Raw genomic sequence first — 19,536 nt, forward strand, 5'->3', positions numbered from 1 at the left:
GGACGGCGCGGCCAAGGGCAGTGCGCCCCGGAGGTGCCTCGGGGCGCTCCCTCTCCGGGGCATTGCGCGCGGGCGGCCGGGCGCAGCCGGGCGCGGAGGTGCCCGGGGTAGGCGGGAGGTGCCCGGGGTGGGCGGGAGGTGCGGGTGGGAGAGGAGCGGCTGGATGGGAGCCGCCTCAACTTTGATCGGGCCGCCGCTGGGCGGGTGCGGGGGGGAGCCGCCGCCGCCCCGCCCGAGCCGGGTGCCGCGGCGCTGACTTGTGCGCCGCGCGTCTCCGCGGCTGCCTCTTTAATCAGGAACACAGAAGGGGCGGGCCCTGAGCCGGCGCGTAATCGGATAGCTCTGCCGCGGCGCTGACATCCACACGCGGCTCGGCCTGAAAAGGCTGGGGGGAGCCGGAGGGGAAGCAGAGAAGGCGAGCGAGGCACCAGCCCGCCCCCGGCACATCCTCAGACGCGCAGACCTCGGCGAGGCGCTGGGCGAGGTGGAGGTGAGGGCGGGCGCGAGCGAACTCGGAGAGGGGCTCGCTCACTCCCAGGCGATCCCAGCCGCCGCCGCCGCCGCCCCGCCAGCAGCAGCAGCAGCCGCCGCAGCAGCCACAGCCGCCGCCGCCGCCGCCTCCGCAGCAGCAGCTTTCCTCTGACTCCCCTCGTCAGGCTGGCCGAGCGGGTGTAGTCGCTGGGGAGGCTCCCGCTAGGGGAACCCGGCGACGGCAGGAGCTGGGCGGCCGCCTCCCACTCCGGCCGTCCGGCGGCGGCTGCCTCCGCCCGCGTGTCGGTCCCGGGTGCCGGGGGATGTGTGTCAGTTTACGCCTCTGAGATCGCACAGCTGCCTGGGGACCGTGGGATGCCCAAGCCAAGTCTGGGCTTTTCTTTTTATCGTCATTATTATTATATATATATATATATTTTTACGCTTGGCTTTCGGGAAATCTTCGTGATGTTGTAGGATAAAGGAAATGATACTTTGAGGAACTGGAGAGGACATAGATGCGTTTTGTTTTTAAGAGAGGAAACCCGTCCCCTCTTGCTAGCTTGCTCCCGCTTTGCTGATTTCAAGAGCCACCCTCCTCTTAGTGAGGTGAGAATCCAGCAGGAATAAGGTGAAGACGGGCCGCCGGGACCCAGGAGGGAAACACTGACCATTAGAGACCTTTGCAGAAGACACTGTAAGGAAGAAAGCAAAAGAGAGGAAAACAAAAAGACTTAAAATTATACAAGAAATCTACAAATCCAGCTCTGGAGAAAGCCTCCTTCTCCAAAATGGATATGTTTCCTCTCACCTGGGTTTTCTTAGCTCTCTACTTTTCAGGACACGAAGTGAGAGGCCAACCAGGTAAGCCCCTGAAAGTTTTTCTGTTCATTTCAACATGCTTTTTCCCTTTAAAACCAACGGCTTATACGGGCCCCCCACGGAATGGCATAGAAAGAGGCTTCCTCTATACTAAATAATTTAAAGAGAGATCCCAGCCGGCCCTCCCTACACCACCACCACCGCTCCTAAAACCCAACTTTTCTTCCCTACTAGGAGAGTGTGAGTGTGTGTGTGTGTGTGTGTGCGTGTGTGTGTGTGTGTTTTGAAACATAGACAGAATTTGGCGGTGTTCAGATGTCGCATATGGACTGAATCAAAGGTTTAAAAATACTACAAAGCCTTTGCATTACAGTTTTGGGGATTTTTTTTCCCCCTGTCTTGAAGCAGAACACATCTCCCTTGAGTTTCTTCAACCTAGCCAGTGAAATATAAATCATTTGCATTCTCTCCACTTAGCTACATTGAGCAATGTTAACTGAAGGGCTTGGGAAACACAAGAGTCTAGTTTTGGTTTTCCAGTGCTGTGGATTCTTTGCAGAATGTGTGGATATGCCTGGAAATCACAGGGCACAGGCTGATGGAGCGAGTGGGCCTGCAGCTGAGCTAGGGGCCTGGGGCTGGGCGCTGCTGGCAACCAAGGCGGCTGGTCGTCTCCGCTCTCCTCCCTGCATCCATGTGTTTTCTGGGACAGTAAATCATGTTCTTTTCAAAATTATTATTAGATAAAACAGACTGCGTCGCCTTCGAAGGTCTCTTACTCTTGTGAAGTGGTTAGAAACTTTTGAGTGGAATTTGTTCTCAACCACTGCCAAAAAGGGTGTGTGGACAGACTGCAGAGATAAGGACTGCAAGGCCCAGAACAGTCTGGGGCCAGTATTTGGCAGCGGGGAGGAGGGCTGGCAAGGGGCACACGGCCTGAGAAGGGATCGCTGAGTGCAGGGAATCCAGTGGGGCTTGCCTTTCCTTCCCCACACCACTCTCCCGAGAGTGAGCCTCTCTCCCCTCTGAAAACAGTGTGGGGAATCTGACAAAACTCTTGGAAGCTGCTACAGGTGATTGAGATTGGGGAAACCATCTATGGAGGAAACAGGGAAAAGAGAACGAGGAGATAAAGCCTCGGTGAAGTGCCCTTAGTGGAAGGCACTTCCAAGGCTACGGGCCGGAGGGCGGCCGGGGTAGGGCTAACCCCCTGCGGCTTCCTGGGCCCCTCCCCTCCATCACCGTGGCCTAGGGGGTCCTGCGGGAGCCCAGAGGGGAAGCTGTTCGCCTGGTGCTCTGGCTCTCGCCGCCAACACACCCCATTTAAGCTCGAGTGTTTAGTTGAGGGGAAGGAAGACTGAGGATCGCCTTTGCTATCCAGATCACAGGTTTGCTGCTCCTTCTCTGCCATATAGCCGGTCTTCAGGGCAGCTGCAAATCGGATCAAAGAGATGGGCGCGGGTTTCACTTGTCTCCCCATCCCCTCCTGCTTAATTCTAAGTTCCAGCTTGAAGCGAAATTAAATTACCTCCCACAGACCTAGATGCTGCATAAATTATGTTTGTTTGTGTGATTCGCTCTGTGTGTGTGTGTGTGTGTGTGTGTGTTTGCGCGCGCGCACGCGGTGAAGATGCCCACGGTATATTATGTGTTCAGGCACGGACTCTAGTAGGCCCCGGCGAGCGCGCGCACACTGAGGCACACACCGCCGCGCGCGCGCTCTCACATACACACGCGCGCGCGCGCGGACACACACACCCAACTTCAGGTTCCGTGTGCTTTGCGGAGCGGGAGGGGTCGTAAAGACTCAGAGGCCATCTCCTACCGCAGATGTTCGCACATCTGTCCCCGAGCGCTGCGCGGAGTGTACGTGTGCGTGCGACACCCGCTCGAACCCACTCCCGCTCTGCCACCTGCCTTTCGCGCTCTCCGCAGAGCCCCCTCCCATCCTAGCCCCGGGCCGCGCTGCGTCACTTCTAGAGAAGCCCAGAGGCGCGCAGCGCGGGGCAGGTCACCCACTAAGACGCCGCAGGCAGCCGGGCACCCGGGGTGGGACCTCCTTGTGGAACACGGGGCTGGGACCCGCCCTGGGTGGATATTCTCCAGCCCCTCAAAAAGGCGATCGCAAGCCGCGGGGAGCTAGGGCTTCCCGTCGGAGGACCCGACTGGCACCCGAGGAGCTGGCAGCCGCTGGCAAAGGGCGAGGCCCTACTAAACCTCTGACTCACCCGGTGCGCGCCTGCCGGGAGGGGGCTGAGCCCAGCCGGCGGCAGCGGTGGCGGGAACCCGTTCGGAGAAGGAGTCAGGGGAAAGGGAGGGCGGAAGGTGCAGGAGGGGGAGCGACTGAGCAAATAACCCCGCGGCCGCGGCGGCAGCCTCTCGGACTGGCGGGCGGTGGGTCGGCAGGCCGCATGGGCTGCGCGCTCCAGCCCCCCCCCCCCCCCCACTCCCTGACCCGCCGCCTGCCTGCCTGTCTGCCTCCTTCTGCCTGGGTTCCGGGGCTCGGGGGCTTGGGGCCCTGAGCGCCCCCTCCTGTCTCCCGCGCCCTGCTCTGCGCTGAATTCCCCCGGCCGCCCCTGGTGGGCCGACTCCGAGGGGCTGAGGTCCGGGATCGGCGGAGCTGGGGATCCGAGCGCTGGCCGAACTGGGAGGCGGGAAGTCAGGGTGTGATTTCAGAACCGAGGGCGGAGAGGGGCGGAGGGGAGCCGGCTCTAGCCTCCGGGATGCGCGCAACTCGCACGGCTCCTAGCAGCGCCCAGCGCCCGCGCCGGCGCCTGAGCAGGTGAGGAGCACGCGGCGCGCGGGCATCCACGTGGCGGGGACGTGGTGGCCCTCCAGCCTGCCCCACCCCTCAGCGCCGTCTCTAACACTGCATCGATTTGTTTGGGCTACGCAGCAGAAACAGAGCCGAACGATCCATAAACATTCTATTAAGCAAAAATATTACAGCGAAAGCAAAACCGAGGCTCGAGACTGGGAGAAGTTGGCTGCCTCCAACAACTCCAGCCTTGTCCCCTCCTCCTTCTTGACTAAGGACACCCCCAGGGAGAGGCTTGCGGCATTTCCTCCACGCTGTCCACTGCCAGAAAGTTAAGTCGCCGCTGCGGTTCTCCGCTGGGGAGAAACCTCTGCAGTCGCCGGCGCGGTCAGCTTCCCCTCCCCCGCCTTCTCGCTCTTGCTTTTCCACGTGAGAAAGAGAAATATTCACAGCCAACGCTTCATTTTCACTGATTGATTTCTTTTTAATATCAACACAAGTTAATGGAGGCGAGGCGAGCTGTGATTAAACGGCTGCCCCCCACCCTTTGCCTCGGGCTGACTGCACCGCAGTTTTTCCAGCCGGGTCCCAGGAGCCCGGCGGCTGGGTGGGGGGCGCCCGCAGAGCAGAGGCAAGGTCCAGGGGCTGGCGGGGGGCGGGGGGGGGCGGGGAGGTGGAATGAACCGGCCTCTCCTCTGGGAACCGTGGGGGTGGGGTGGGAATCAGCTTTCCTGGCAAGCTTAGGGGATCCGGCTCATCCGTGTCGCAGCTTCTGCGGCTCCGGTTGAATTTCTCTGAAAGGGGAGGGGATCCACGCTCTGGTGTACTGGCGTGTGCTCACGGCTCGCCGCCCTCCCTCCTCCTCCTTTCCTTTCGGCTACAGACAGAGAGGAGAGCCCCCTGGCGCTAGCCACTCCTCGTCAGCGCCCGGCACTACTCACCCCTTTGCTCGAGTTAATCGTCGTGGGCCGGGGGGGGGGGGGGGGGGGGGGGGGGGGGGGGTGACGAGGAGGAGGGGGGAGGCGGTCTGCGGTTTGCTCAGGAAATTGTTCAGGTCCTGACAATGGGTTTCTTCAGATGGTGGCAACTCCCAGCCCCAACGTCTCCACCCCCGGGACACGTCGCTTGTGGCCAAAAGAACCCAGACCCTATAACCAGCAATCTTCCCTCTCCCGCCCCCAGAGCTTTGATCTATGCCTGGGTTTAAACACCATTGCCATGGACACGGGCAGACGCGGTCAATCAACCTTGCGTCTGGAGTGGATGATCAGATAAGAGGTGTAAACTGTCTGTGGGAGACAGGTCTGGGTTCAGACAAATCCTAAAAGAGAAGCAATGAGGTTCTAGGCGCCTGATGAGGATTTCTCTTTTAGCCCCTCTCCCCAAAATGCCGGATGACTATGAGCAGGTGTAATGATTTGCAAGCAAAACTCTGAACTCCTAGATTGTACACAGACAGCCGGCTCTAGGCTCTGGGGACTGGTCTCGTGCCCACGTTCAGTGCAGTGCCCAGTAAACTTTACCCCATAAGCAGCCACTGGAGGTAGTGAAGTTCTTTCCAGCTGCCAACAGAGCACACAGTGCAAAACAGTGGGAAGAAGAGAGCTCCCCATGAGTGCTCCAGGCAAGCACCTTCTTGTCCAGGATGTGCCTGGTAGGGTTGCGAATGCCCAGGCAACGCGGTGGGTTTGGACTTTGGTGCCTGCCTTCAGATTAAGAAACAGAGCACCCAACTGGCAAAATGTAAGGTTGGAAGGCTGCGGTAACTTGGAAACCCCGGGCTCTGTAGACGGGACTCCTGCTGTCTACCAAATGGCTCTCATCCCCTGCTGTTGACTGTAAAATCCACATTTTGCCACCGAGAGGTCAGCTCCTACCTTCCTTAGTATAGAAAAAGAGGAGTCCGAATGCCAATTCATATGCAATGAGGCATGAATGTAAACAAGGGCTGGGAGGGGCCTGGGGGCATCTGTGGGGAGAAACGCCATTGGCTAGATGATTGTGAGGTCCCTGCCTGGTGCTGGTGCTGTTCGTTCATTTCATTCAGCTGCTTCTTAAAGTCATCAAGAGAATGAGCTGACCCGGTGGTCAGAGTGTGGGACAATTCTTGGTTGATGGAATTCAGAGCCAGGTTTATTGGCAAGCTGGGAAAGACTAGGAAATAGAGAGGAGATTTTTCTTTTTTAGAAGTTGGAGCAGAAGCATGATACCTTTTAATTTCTTGCACTGTTGAGAAAGGACTTGAAACGTGACATCTGGGCAGTAGTTCATGTTGTCATTAACGTATTTGCAGTATTTTATCATGTGACCATTATTTGCCACTCTGTGATCTTTGTGGCACCCTCCTTGAGGGGCAGACATGAGTTTGAGCCCCAGAAGTAAGTCTTTGTACCTTTCCTTCCAGGTAAAGTAGTCACTTTTTTTTTTTTAATTAACCCATTCCTGGAAGATCCTGCCTAAGTTTGTCCTAGAGCGCCTACAGCATTTTTCAAAGCTTTATCTGCCTTGATGAGAAATGGCCAAGGGGCTTAATGGTTTCATTACCTAACAGGACTCGGTGAGGCTGGATTCCGAGACACAGTGGCCCTGTAGCATGGCTGGCCCTCCAGGAGAAAGGATCTTCTGAAGCTTTAGGAAGCTGTCAAGTTTAGATAAGGCTGAGCTCCGATCCTATGGGACCTTGGTTGTATTAATAAGAAGAAATTAATTTTTAACCACTGGGAACATTGCCAAATTATGTGACCTTTGGCAGACCAGCTGTGCTATAAAAATAAATCCCCCATTTCTGAAAATGCTTCCCCTATCCAGTAGAACAATAACAACGTGGCATTTAGGATAGGGATGAGTGGGCTTGGGGCGACAGGAGAGAAATGGGAGTTGCCAGCAAAAAACCCCTCAATGTTGTGACACATGGTTTCAGATTCGAACATCCTATCCACACCACCCTCCCACCCTGAAGACACACCTTGGTTTCCGGTACACAGGAAAGAGGACTGGGATGACAAGGAGCTGGGTGCCAGTGGGTACAGGGAGGGAAGAAGAGGTTAAGGGCTCCCAGCCCTCCCCACACCCAGCCTTCAACGGAGAGATTACTGGCAGGCGGGAAGAGCCAAGGGAGTTTTCCGCCCAGGCAAAACATTTGTCTTTCCCTAAATGCCAATAAATAAGTTTGTCACATAGAAGTTTTGGGGAGCCCTGCCTTGGGCTTTCCAGCTTCCAAAGCACTGCAGCCGGACTGCCCAGGCTGAAACGCCAGGTCAGCCATTTGCCAGCTCTGGGGTCCAGAACACTCCGTCTCTCTGTACCTCAATTTCTTTTCTGTAAAGTGTGTTTGATAGTACTACTTCCCCCATCGGGTGTTTTGTGTTGTGGCAGTTGCACAGGGCACTGCTTGGTCCAGTTCTGAAGGCCTTTATCCTCAGAAGAGCTTCAGGGAGGTTAACTGGAACTCATGATCGTAGAAAGTACATTATAACCATTGTGATAAGTTTATGTTATTTTTATGAGTTTTTGCAATAAAATAATTATCATTCTCAGCTCTTACCCACTGAACGCTGGTCTGTGTTTCATAAGCTTCAGATGATCTCTCAGCACACTGTTCTTCAGAGAGCAATATTCTTTGCTGGATTTTCATCTCAGATTTACATCTCCTTGTTGCATTTTCTCTCTCTCTCTCTCTCTCTCTCTCTCTCTCTCGCCTTGTTCTTCTGCTGGCGGTGTTCTCATCTCTACTTTTTTTTTTTTTTAATCTCTCCCCCTTTCCTTTCCTTTTCTCCTCTTCCATCCTTCATTCCTGCTAGTGTGCTCAGCAGGGAGCATGTGTGGAGGGTGCTCCCCGCCCAACGTGCAATAACTTCTACTCTGGCATTAAGGCCCCTCAGCAGCTGAACTCAAGAAAGTCATCATAAAGACAAAATAGCTTTTACCCAGCAAGACTCTTAATAATCCCATTTCCCTCTGGGTCTTCATAAAAGAGTCATGATCTAATCCAGGAAAAAGGAAGGGGGCTGGGAATAACAAAAGGAAAGCTCTCCCCGGTAGCCCACAGTGGATGGGGCTGCTAGCCAGCTTAATGCACATATCCAGTGAGTCCCTGCTCTGGGCCTCAGAAGATCCTGATAACCAGTGATCTGGGCTCTGGCCAGTCTTTCAGCAAAGAAAATAAAGGGAATTGCAAACTGCGGGGCTGAGCGGTAGTAATAATAATTGTTTTGATGAAGGGGAAAAATAAAACAGATGTGCCTCAAGAGGCATCTTGGGGGCCAAGGGCAGGGAGATAGGGGAGGGATGGGTAGACGGAAGAGATCATTGATTACCAGCAACCTGTTTAGTGATGAAGTAGGAGCGTGCCTCTTCCTGGTGCTATGGGTAACAACTATCTAGAACTCACCTTCGAGAGAATGAGAGAGTCAGGGGGTGAGGAAACGCTCAGATAAATTATTTCTACCATCACTAGGATTAAAATGTAAATATCCTTTGAACTGCAACATTATTATCCGGGGTTTAGAGTGTCCTTTGGAGACCAGGTTCACATAACTCAGCCTTGACTTATGACCAGGTATCATGATCCCAAACACGTTAACTGGAACTCTCAGTTCACCACTAAAAAATCTTCGCGTTTAACAGCACACAGTTGGGTTGGGAAGGAAGGGTAGTACTAGAGAAGCAAAACAGTTTGGATAAAGCTTCCTCAGAGTTTGTGCTGGTTAGCGATACTTTCGTTGCTATGTTAGTCAACTAGCAGTTGGTGAATTAATCCCTCAGAGTCTGACTTTTGGGCAAGGCTCTGGGTTTGATCCTATAAAGTTCACTAAAGATGAATGAGGAAGGAGTCATGCTGTCAAGTTGCTGTGGTCCCGAGGAAGGGATAAGGGTGTCCCGAGCCCTCACACACCTTAGAAGATGTTAAAGAGCTTTGGTCTCAGAGGTTCTAGATATGGAGGCTAGAAGAGTACTCTTGGTGTGGGAGACCAGGGAGGGGGACCTGGTATGAGCGCCTAGACTGAGAGGATGGATGGGCATTAGAGCTGGGAAGGGGTACCAGGGGAAGATGAGAACTGAGAAGTGAGGGGTGCCTGGGTGGCTTAAAGCCTCTGCCTTCAGCTCAGGTCATGATCCCAGGGTCCTGGGATCGGGTCCTGGGATCGGGTCCTAGGATCGAGTCCCATGTCGGGCTCTCTGCTCAGCGGGGAGCCTGCTTCTCTTCTTCTCTCTCTGCCTGCCTCTGTGCCTACTTGTGATCTCTGTCAAATAAATAAATAAATAAAATCTTAAAAAAAAAAAACTGAGAAATGGGCACTGGGTTTATTTGGGGAACACTCAGAAGCTGCACTTTGGAATGTGTGGAGGGAAATAATTGCAAATAAGGTCAGAAATGATTCATTAGGCTAAACGCAAGGCCCCATTGCTAGGCCAAGGGGTTTGGATTTCATTCACTAACCAATGGGAGCCCCTGATGTCTCACCATAAGCCTTTGGTTCGCTTAATCCAAATAAATGGAAAAAAATTATATTACCTTTTTTTCTCCTTTGGTTTTTGGAGAGACCTCAAAATTAGTCTTCCTCTATTTCCTTCCCCAAATGTCTATTGAAATGGGCAGGCATTGTAATCCCACATCTCTCATCAATGGCATCAAAATTGCATTTGCAATGAGGACTGGAAAAGAGTGGACATAAATAAAAACTAATGATATTATATTGGCTGCCCTATTGGAATTGCATTTGTTTATGATATAAGATGACAAATAACAAGGTTACCACAGGTGGCATGATTCGAGGTCAGAGGAGGTAATCACATCAAACTTACGTTTTTTTAACGATTACATGAAGGTTCATTTTTAGAATCCAGATTAAAGGGAAGTGATTTTTTCCAAAGGTCCCCTTTCCAGACCCAATTCCCGGTTCTGTCCTCGCTGAATCCATTGGAGGTGTTTTCGAAGAGGGCGCTTGCCTGGTTCCTTACTCGTTTCTTCTTGCCTGCGTGCTGCCTTTCCCTCCCGCCCTCTCGTCCCCTCCTTCCTACCCTCCCAGAGGTTCTTTTATTCAGATTTTGAACTTTATCACTGCAAAAGTTCACAGGGATTTCCATTTGCTGTGCCTTCAGGAGTGCATCACTCACTGCCACCCGGCCCCATAAATTGAATAGATTGCATCCCTTTCCAGTTGCCTTAGGAAGTGGTCAAACAACCGCATTCCTGGGCTGATGGATTGGCTCATTTCTTCCCAGTTTAAGCCAAGATACAGATTTTATGAGACTGTCTTGTGACAGACCGAAGTCGCTTTGAATAAAACAAAATCCAGCCTCGGCTCACAGAAATAACTCTTAAAAAGCAGCTTATCCAGGGTTAGTGAGCAAAATTTGGTTAAAACCCTGAGCAGGGAGATTAGATGATTCAGCCAAGGGATTTGAAGAAACTTTTTGGTCTTCCTTTTTATGTATCGGTGTTGCTCACATGCTGACACACAGAACTGCGTATCCACAATATTTGCAGCTACAGACTCGGTTAAGGAAAGAAACTCACGTCAGTAGGGCTAATGTGATTAAAAGACATTTGAACTCTCCATAATGCAAGACAGGCGTGCTCGTCGGAAAAATCCTAGAGGTTGTTTCAAGGCTTACCAAACAGATGAAACAGGAGTGACACCTTGAGTAAAGGTCTTGTTCTCTAGGTGGGGAGACAGCCTTTGCAATTTTTGGTTCAATCTATGGGGTTATGGGATCTTTTCCCCACCTCATCATAGGGGCTTTGAATTTAAAAACTGAAACTGACCTTTAGAATCGCTCCTCTCATTTTATAGATGAGAAAACAAAGTCTCAGAGGTGTTTCCTGACTTACCCAAGGCCACACAGCTTGTCAGTGGTGAGACCACGTTGAAGACAAGACTTCTTGCTAATGAAGTGGCAAGGTGACAACCGTCTCTCTTTTTAAGGAGGAGAAAGGGCTGCTTCTTTGCTTGCTGCTAATAATGAAATGAAAGCAGTGCTTTGGAAGTACGAACAGGATGGGATTATGCTGTGGATAAAGGATAAATTATAGAGGAAATAAAGTCTGTTATTGTCAGGGAAAATGAAACCGACTGTTCCTCTCCATCTGACCCTCAGGGATATACGAGAAATGGATGTCTTCTAATCCTTCTATCCCTTCTCTTGTACAAGGTGTTTTAAAGTAACAAGGGAACTGGGGTCTAGTTCAGTGAGTTTCAAACTGTGCTCCCCAAAGCCCAGCAGAGGTGACAAGGGAACTGAGGGGACCGGATTCTACACCCTTCTCGCCATCCTATCCTGCACCCAAGAGAGCCCCACTTCCTTCTACCTGCTTTGGACATTGGAGTTCTGGGTAGACTTTTTTTGTTCAAAGAGAAAACAAACTCTTCAAAGAAGAACTTTGAGAACTACCCACTTGGTTTAATCCTCCCACTGAATTACAGTGTAGGAAGCTGAGAGGAATCCACTGGCCTCTTCTTGCTACCATGGGACCACCCCGCTTCCCTTTCCAGTAGCTCGGTCCTATTCTCTTGGACCCACCTCTGACCACAACCTGACTCCAGTCCCATGTTCAGCCAGTCCTAAATTTCCCTGTTTGGGCCAAGGACGTTTTCCTTCCATTCAGCTAAGCCCGGGATAGGACTGTTCTTTTGCTGGGGGACTGCCAGCAGGCTGTTGGCTGGTGTCTCCTGGTGCCTCCGCCCGGCCTGGGGTGAGCCATTGTAATTCTAATGATTTAAAAGTATTCGCAGCCGTCAGGGTTTCCTTAGTGAACCTTAGTGTCAAGCGCAGGCCCTACAGTGTTCCTTTAGAACAACTCCAGCTGAATTTCCTTAGAAGGCAGACCAGATTTTTTAAAATATTTTCTTTTCCTTCTCATTACTTCCTAAAAATCAGATATTACCAAGGAACTAGTGGTTTGGCTTAAATTTAGGTTCCTGAGAAGGGTGGGTTCCTTCGGAAGCCGTCAGAGTGAGTGGCTCAGAATTGCCCGCCGGCGGGTACAAAATCACTTTACCTGATGCAGAGCCCGGTTACCTCTAGGCGGCTTCAGATGGTACCTCAGCCACCAGCAAGATGAGGGCACCTGAGGAGGAGAGGAAAACAAAACAAAACAAAACAAAAAAACAGAGAGAGACTGGAGGATATAAATGTCAGAAATCATCTGACATTTTACATGTCAAGTAAAAACACCTAAATGCTCATCATGGGGGAAAAAAAAAATCCTCAGACCTTCCGGACGGACTTTAGGACTTACTGTTCCCCTTCTTTCCAATTAGGTCTGGAGGTGTCACCTTAATCCTTTTATTCTGCCCCCCTCCCAGGTCTTTATCTGGCCTGAGCTGGCTCGTGCCTCGGGCTGCCCTCACAGATGGAGGAGAAAACCCTCTCTGAACCGCCCCAGCCAGGGTCTGCCTTCTTTTTGGGAAATGAATTTGCCCCAGGTGAAAGGTACTCACGAAATAGTTGAAGAAAGAAGTCCCTTGTCAACTCACCGAACAGGCCCAGTGGCTCCAACTTCCCTTCTGTATGTGGAGATTGGCCTAAAGGGATTTGCCCTTGAGTTCAACTCTCTGGCTCTGCCCGGACTCCTCTGACACAGGACAGACAGCATTTATGCTGTTCCTTCTGGGACACAAGACAGACCCCCAGAGTAATGGGCGGTAGAGCTCTTCAGAACAAAGTAGAGTTCATTTCTACTGGGGGCGTGTTTGTGTTCAAGAAATGAAGATTCCCCAAACCTGGAAATGAGATATCAATGATCAAGAAGACGTGTGGAAGGATTCAGTGTGTTTTCTTTACAAGTTTTACTGATATCTTTCCAGGATTCAGTTCTCTCTAAGAAAAACAGAGGCAGAAATGATAGTATTTATCTTGGTGGCTATGTGTCTGTGCAAACGACGTGTGATATTTTCGAGCGGTGTGAAAGCGTGTACGGGCCTAAAGTGTGACTTTCTAATAGGTGTGTGTCCCTGACTTCTGCTCGGTATCTATGTGTGTGTGTCTGCTTTTCAGTGTGAGTGCCATCCAAACAGGAATGAGAGTTTATACAGGCTTGGGTATTGAAAGGGTTAACTACACCAAAGCAAAACAGATGTTTTAATGAGTGTTCAAAAATTTTAATAAAATGCCTTGATTTTCTTCAGATAAAAAAAGGACAGGAAAAAAAAAAAAGAAACGAGTTACTCATTTTTCTTTCCATTAAGTTTTTACTGCGGAAAATACAGACTATCCGCTATGGGTTGTACGTAATTTCAGTTTTTTCTGAGCAGGGGAAGTGGTTACTCCTGGTGTGGATGAGAAATGAAACCTTCCTATGAGGAAGTTTCCTGCCTTGATCGCTGTTTATGTGTGCCTGGTCTGATTCCTAAAAAAGCTTGAACTTGGGGGGAAAGGGGAGATTGAGGGAGAAGTTCTCCTTTTGGGAGTGGCTGGAGAGGAGAGCAGCGGAGGGAGAGGGAGGGAGAGAGTGTGGGTGATGTAGAAACCTTCACAGGAGCTCAGCTCCCATTCCTTCTGGAGAGTTCCAAGGCCAGTGGGGTGGTTTGGGAGTGAGTGTGCTAGTCAGGGCTACGGTCTTGAGCAAAACAGCTGGCAGAGAAGCTCTACCGGGGAGAAACCCCCTCCCCCTCCCAACCTGGTAAGAGCAGCTGGTGGTCTGAAGTCCCCACACCTCTGCTTTCTCAGAGGTTCCTTCTCAGCCCCATCGCAAGTGCATGAGCCAGCATCAACTGGCCCCAGTTTGACTTGCTGGAAGGTGCTGGGCGCCCAGCATGGCCCGGGTGTGGGCAAGCCTGCGGGGATTGGCTGCGGAGGAATGGGCGGTCCAGGCCCGGGGTGGGGGCTCCTCTCAGTCCGCGGGAGGGCTGAGCCTATTGTCCTGCAGGACTGGGGAGGGTGCAGGGTCATTAGTTAGAGGATGGTGTGGGCTCTGCTAGCCAGAGGAAATGGCCTGCTTTTGTTTTCCACCCAGTAGGAAATGGAACCCGAATCCATTAGATTCTGGGCAGTTCAACACGGCACAGTTTGAGCTCGCAGAGGCACGATGCCTAAAAGGCTACTTGTGCGGATCTGTGTGTCCCACCGCCATTGTGCGGCCTGCCCATCTTTTATGCATTTAAAGCCTGTCAGGCTGGTAATCTAAAGCAGAGGTCTGGAAGACAGTAATGCCAACAGACGTGGGGAATAGTAAAGTGCACCTGTAGAGTTAAAAAATGCATGACCCTTTCCCTCAAAGAGCGAACGCAGGAGAAAGAGCCCGTCCTGTAGGGTAGATGCTGAGCCGTGATACATAATTCACGGGCCCACGCTGCTCCATGCAGATGGCGATATTAAATCCTGATTGATGCTCGGAGAGGCACACATCGCAGGAAGGTCTCCGGGAGGCTTCTGAATATTTCCAGGTCTCTCGTGCCTTCCGGTCCTCGGTTCTAAGGTGGTATTAAGCAAAACCCCCCATTTCCCCGGAACCCCTCCTGGGGATTACACTCCCAAATAGATGAGATTCTTCAAATGTCATCACCTACCTTTTCTGCCTTTGAAGTCGCCCCCTTGCCTCCTGGCCCACAGGAAGCTGTTTACCTCCAGCCGGGGCACTGCTGGGAAGAGGGGCGGCTACCCCCCTGCAGTGGCCTTTCAAGTGGCTGGTGACTGGTTGGCCTGGACAAGGCAGCAGCACACTCTGGTGGTGGTGACGAGGCAGGAGGGCCGTTGGGCTAGAAAGCAAGGGAAAAACACAAAGCACTTTTGTGGGAGCTCTGAGGTCAGAGCCAGTGAATTCTCTAATGCAGATTTTTTCCACTCGGTGTATAATGAAATAATAAATCAAATTTGTGGTGTATGTGGAATTAAATGTTTGGGGTTTTTGCTTTTTTTTTTTTCCTTAAAAAAAAAAAAGAAGAAGAAGAAACTAAAATCACCCTCCAGGGCCTATTCTGGCCCAAAGCTGAAAGTGTTTCCTCCATATCACATGTAATTGTTACCAGGCTTGCTTGTGGGTCGGCACCACAAAACCACTATTGTCACTTCCCGGAGCCGTTGCTTCTGGCTGCCTGGGCTGGGCTGGGAGACACTGACTGAAATGAAGGATTTATGAGATAACGATGGAGAGGAGAGGTTTGAACAAGAAGGAGATGGGCCAAGGAGAGGAGACAAGGAAAGGCAGGGGGCAAGTTACATTTATAGCTCTCTTGTTTGTTCCACATCAGTGCATGTAATTGGGAATATTTACGATCATTTTCTGGAATATTTTCATTTGGGGAACGTGTGTGATTGTGCGCATCTGAGTGTGTGTGTGTGTGTGTGTGTGTGTGTGTGTGTGTGTGGTGAGTGGCAGGGAGGATGAGTTGAAGTAATCTCTTCCACTGAGTGAGTAAGTAGGTTAGTCTTCTGGACTGCCATAAAAGGTTTGTAAAACAGTTTTAATCAGCCAGTGGTAGGGAAGAGAAGGCGGGGGGGGGGGGGGGGCAAAAAAGAGGCCGTAGCATATTTGAAGTTCTTTGGGTTCTTTGACTTTTCTTTCAGACTCACCCTGTGGAGGTCGTTTGAATTCCAAAGATGCTGGCTACATCACCTCCCCTGGTTACCCCCAGGATTACCCATCCCACCAGAACTGCGAGTGGATTGTTTACGCCCCTGAACCCAACCAGAAGATTGTCCTCAACTTCAACCCTCACTTCGAGATTGAGAAACACGACTGCAAGTAAGCGCCTGATTGGAGATCCGTGAGACACCCACTCCCACCCTCCCCCTGTCCCCAGGCTCCCGCCCCTTCTGCTGCCTAATGGCAGCCCCCCTAACCCACCTGCTGAACAGGGGCCCCAGAGGGAAACCTCGAGATGACATTGTCTTCCAGGAGAAATAAAGCCTTAGGGGATCCCATAGTATGGAGGAAAGAGCCTTCTTGAGTGAAGAGGGTAGAGAAGCGTACCCTGTCTTCAAAGTGGGTTGTGGAGGAGAATCCCATCTAGGAGCCAGGGGTAGACTGCACTATACCAGCTCTTGACCTCCGGATTTACTTTCCCCTTGGAGCTCTCCCCATTTCCACCACTGCCACCACATGTAGAAACCCCACAGAACTAGTACCAGGTCCCCGCAAGGAGACTTCCTCAGCTTCCAGCCCTGGAGGATGAGGCTGTTCTGTTGTGAAGCGGCTGCTGGTTTCCTTACAGAAAGAGAGTTAAAAGTCTGAGTCTACACTGGTAGGTTTAAGCTTCGCACTGATTCTTATTACGTGTGCCGCACAGGTTGGAGTCTCAAAGCTGGTTGTACGGATTTATGTCACCGACACCGTTCTAATTGCTTTACAAGTATCCCTCCGTCCTGTCCTCATGGTGGCCCTGGGACATTGGTGTGGTCAGGGCTAACATTCTGCAGATGAGAAAACTGAAGCCCAGAGAGCTTGTCAGTCCCCCGAGGAGGCTTGGCTGGTCTCATTAACACCAGTCCTGCTACCTTGGAAATGTGCAGCTTGGGAGATACCAAGTGGGCATTCAGACACCCATGAGTGCTTTAGAAATGTCTTCTTGACCCCACGGTCCCTTAAATTAAGGTGAAGGAGCAGGTAGCATTGCAATGTCAAGGATGTGCATGTACTTTGCACCTTCTAGTGGGCTCTATCCGAAAGTCTTTGCTCATTGAAACAATAGTGTGAGTTTTCGGTGCAGAAAAGAAGGTAGCGATGATCACATCCTGCTCCAAATGTGCCCCAACGATGTGCCACTGGGTGTTCAGTGTCCCGTTACGATTCCTAAACAGTCTGGACATTCCTTGTGACCGAGGTGTCGCAAGGATGGAAAAATTCATAAAGGGGCCAGCTGGCGAGAAAAGTGCAAGGGAGCAGGCCTACCTCCAGGCTCATGCGTCCTGGTGGAGGAGACAAGGCCCGCCCTTGAACCAGGGCTAGACTGAGAGGCGGTGAACTGATGTTGTTGTTATCCTCCTAGGACTACTTCACGCCTACATAATGGTTTTCTCCTAGCAAGAGGTAGTCTGCGCTGAAAACCAGAGGGTGTCTGGGATGGCTGCCTCATGTGACGAACAGTCATAAGACGGATTTTCTAGTCCCAGATCTACTCTTGACTCAGTGGATGACATAGGGTAACTCATCAGTTCCTCTTTGTTTAAGTTAAAATGCACAGCCTGATACACTCCTACAGCATCTCAGTCCTGCTGAGTCCCGGCAGGGGACTTCAGCAAGGGTTTCTGTATTGGGTGTTTTTGCTCCCAGTGTCTTTGGCTGGGCTGCAGGAGGCTGGCACAGACTGGAGCCTAATGCACAGGGAGCTTAGGTCTGAGCTCAGAGAAATTTGACTAAGCACCTCTGTCTACCGAGGGCCAAATTCTGTTATGCTTATGCCAGCAAATCTCCCAGGGAAATTGCTAAGCGGTCCTCTTATGTATATTCATAGTGGCAGGACAGGAAGGCATGGCTTTTGGAAGGAAGAACTCAGGGAGCCTAGTGAGCATGGCTTAACACATGTTAGGGAAGTAAGCAAGGCCAGGAAAACATGCTCTTGCCCTGTTTGGGGCCGCAGGGTCTGCCTTCCCCCACCCAGGACTCAGCCCCCTAGGTGGGGAGAACTCAGGTTGCTGGAGTCTCCAGCAGCAAAAGGGGACAAGCTCTTGTGGGACTTGGAGTAGGGGAAGCGGAGAAGTTGCACGTTATCTTCTGGCTTATCATCCTTACTAAGCAGCTTCCTGTTTTTCTCCCCACTCCCCCATGGATGCTTCTGGCTTGAACTGAAAAGGTCAGGAAGGTCAGAAAAAAAATCTTTCTGGGTTCTCTTTTCCCCAGTGCCATGTTATCAGAAAGGCTCTGCTGGGGTCAGGCCTCCGCTACTTAACCTCGTCCTTAATTCTCTCTCCCTCCCCCCTTTCCCCTCTGTTCCCCATTTCTCTGTCATTCCTGTTGATTCTTGTATGTAGAAAGACACTTCCGGTTCTCTCAATCTCTCACTCTGCAAGGTATTTTTAACATTCTTCCCTGGCCATTTGCATTCAGAATAAATGAGCTTCTACTCCCCCACGGCCTTGTACCACTAGCTGGTGAGAGGAACAATTAACCTTATTGAAGTGTTCGAAGTTCTGTCTGGTGCCTTCTCTCTCCCCCTTCTGTCCTTTTCAGTCCAAGGGAACTCCTGGGTTTGGAAAGCGCTGACTACCAAAGGAAATTAGACTCCTTTCTCTTTTCATTTCCGGTGCATGTTTTGAATTGGACTTGGCTCTCCAGGCCCCTAGCGTGGATGGATGCTTACCAAGGGAAAACCGCCTGCACTGTCCTCCTCCTGACAGGGCACAGCAGCAACACCCCTACAGAAAGGAAAGTGAATAAGAGCACCAGGAAGCAGCCAGCCCCACACTGGAGGAAGGGCCGGCCGCGGACAGCACCATCCCCTCCTCACATCTGTGGGGGTAATGGGCAGAGGTTGCCCCGAGATCCAGGAGCAGGCCCGGCCCGGAGCTCCCTGGGCCCTTGGCTCTCTGTGTCTTGAAATCCTCAACCCAAAGGTGGAGCCCCTGAAAAGTAAACCCCAGACAGGCCTTTTCCCTTGAACAGCCGCTTGTCCGTTTTGTTCTACCGAAGCCTGCTGTCTGCTTGGAAACTTTCCCTCACAGCCCCAGCTCTGCCTGAGTCAGCGCGGTCCCAGGCCACCACCATCTGTGGGGAGCTCTCTGACTCCTCCCTCGGGCTGTGAGCAGGAATCCAAACCCCCAGCACCCACAGGCTGCTCTCTGTGGGCAGAAACCAGAGGCCCCTGTGGCCTGGCCACGTAGATGTGGCCAAGGGACCAAAGGGCAGGACTCAGGGTCCTCTGAGGCAACAGGGAAGAACCACTCATTCCCTGTGGTGAGGAAGAGGGTACTACTGCTTTTCCCCTGAGTCAGCCAGCAGTAGGCGGGACACTAGAGGGCTTTGGGAACATATGTACACAGACTTGAATCTTTTTCCATTTCTGAAATCTAAGATACATGCGTTTTTTTTAAGAACACCCACCTGCATATGATACACAACTTATTCATGAGGCCTCAGACCAGCATGGCCTCCCTCCCCAGCCCAGAGGCCCAAGGAAAACCCAAACCGAGAGTCTGGGCGCTGTTAAGAATTGGTCATTTCCAGATGGGTGTCTCGGAAAACATGCTTCACCAAGTGTGCAAACCAGTAGGAAGACCTAAAAGAACATTTCTTGAAAGAACAAAAAGCCCACACGAAGTTTATGCGAGTGATTTTAGGCATGCATTCGGCATCTCATTTTCCACGGGAGAGCTGCGCTCCGTCCAAGGGAAATGTTTAGATACTCGGACCTACTCATTTAGAGTTCCACTGTCCTCTTTTGAAAGGATTTCGGATAAAGAACATTCTAAATCCTGTACCACACTTCCCTGTCTTCTTGAACAAAACCAGCAGTAAGGGGAGTCAACTTCTGCTTCATGATTCAGGCCTCTAATTTCAAATTTCGCTTTTTGTGACCCAGGCCAGGTTTTGTCCAATTTGGATCCGA

General features: G+C 51.6%; 1 protein-coding gene across 4 annotated transcripts in view; it reads left to right on the top strand.

Annotated features, from left to right (window-relative positions):
• Window positions 1–353: 353 nt before the first annotated feature.
• Window positions 354–19,536, top strand: part of NRP2 (neuropilin 2) — a 115,502-nt gene continuing 96,319 nt past the window's right edge. For 3 of the 4 annotated variants that reach the window (XM_047720842.1, XM_047720844.1, XM_047720845.1), the window contains exons 1-2: window positions 354–1,335; window positions 15,560–15,737. In XM_047720842.1, coding sequence (XP_047576798.1) covers window positions 1,263–1,335; window positions 15,560–15,737 — 251 coding nt within the window. In that variant the 5' untranslated portion in view covers window positions 354–1,262. The remainder of the gene's footprint in view (window positions 1,336–15,559; window positions 15,738–19,536) is intronic. The other variant, XM_047720843.1, reaches the window with a different exon arrangement.

The sequence above is a fragment of the Lutra lutra genome, chromosome 3 (genome assembly GCF_902655055.1).
Source record: "Lutra lutra chromosome 3, mLutLut1.2, whole genome shotgun sequence".
In the NCBI taxonomy this organism is placed as follows: Eukaryota; Metazoa; Chordata; class Mammalia; order Carnivora; family Mustelidae; genus Lutra; species Lutra lutra.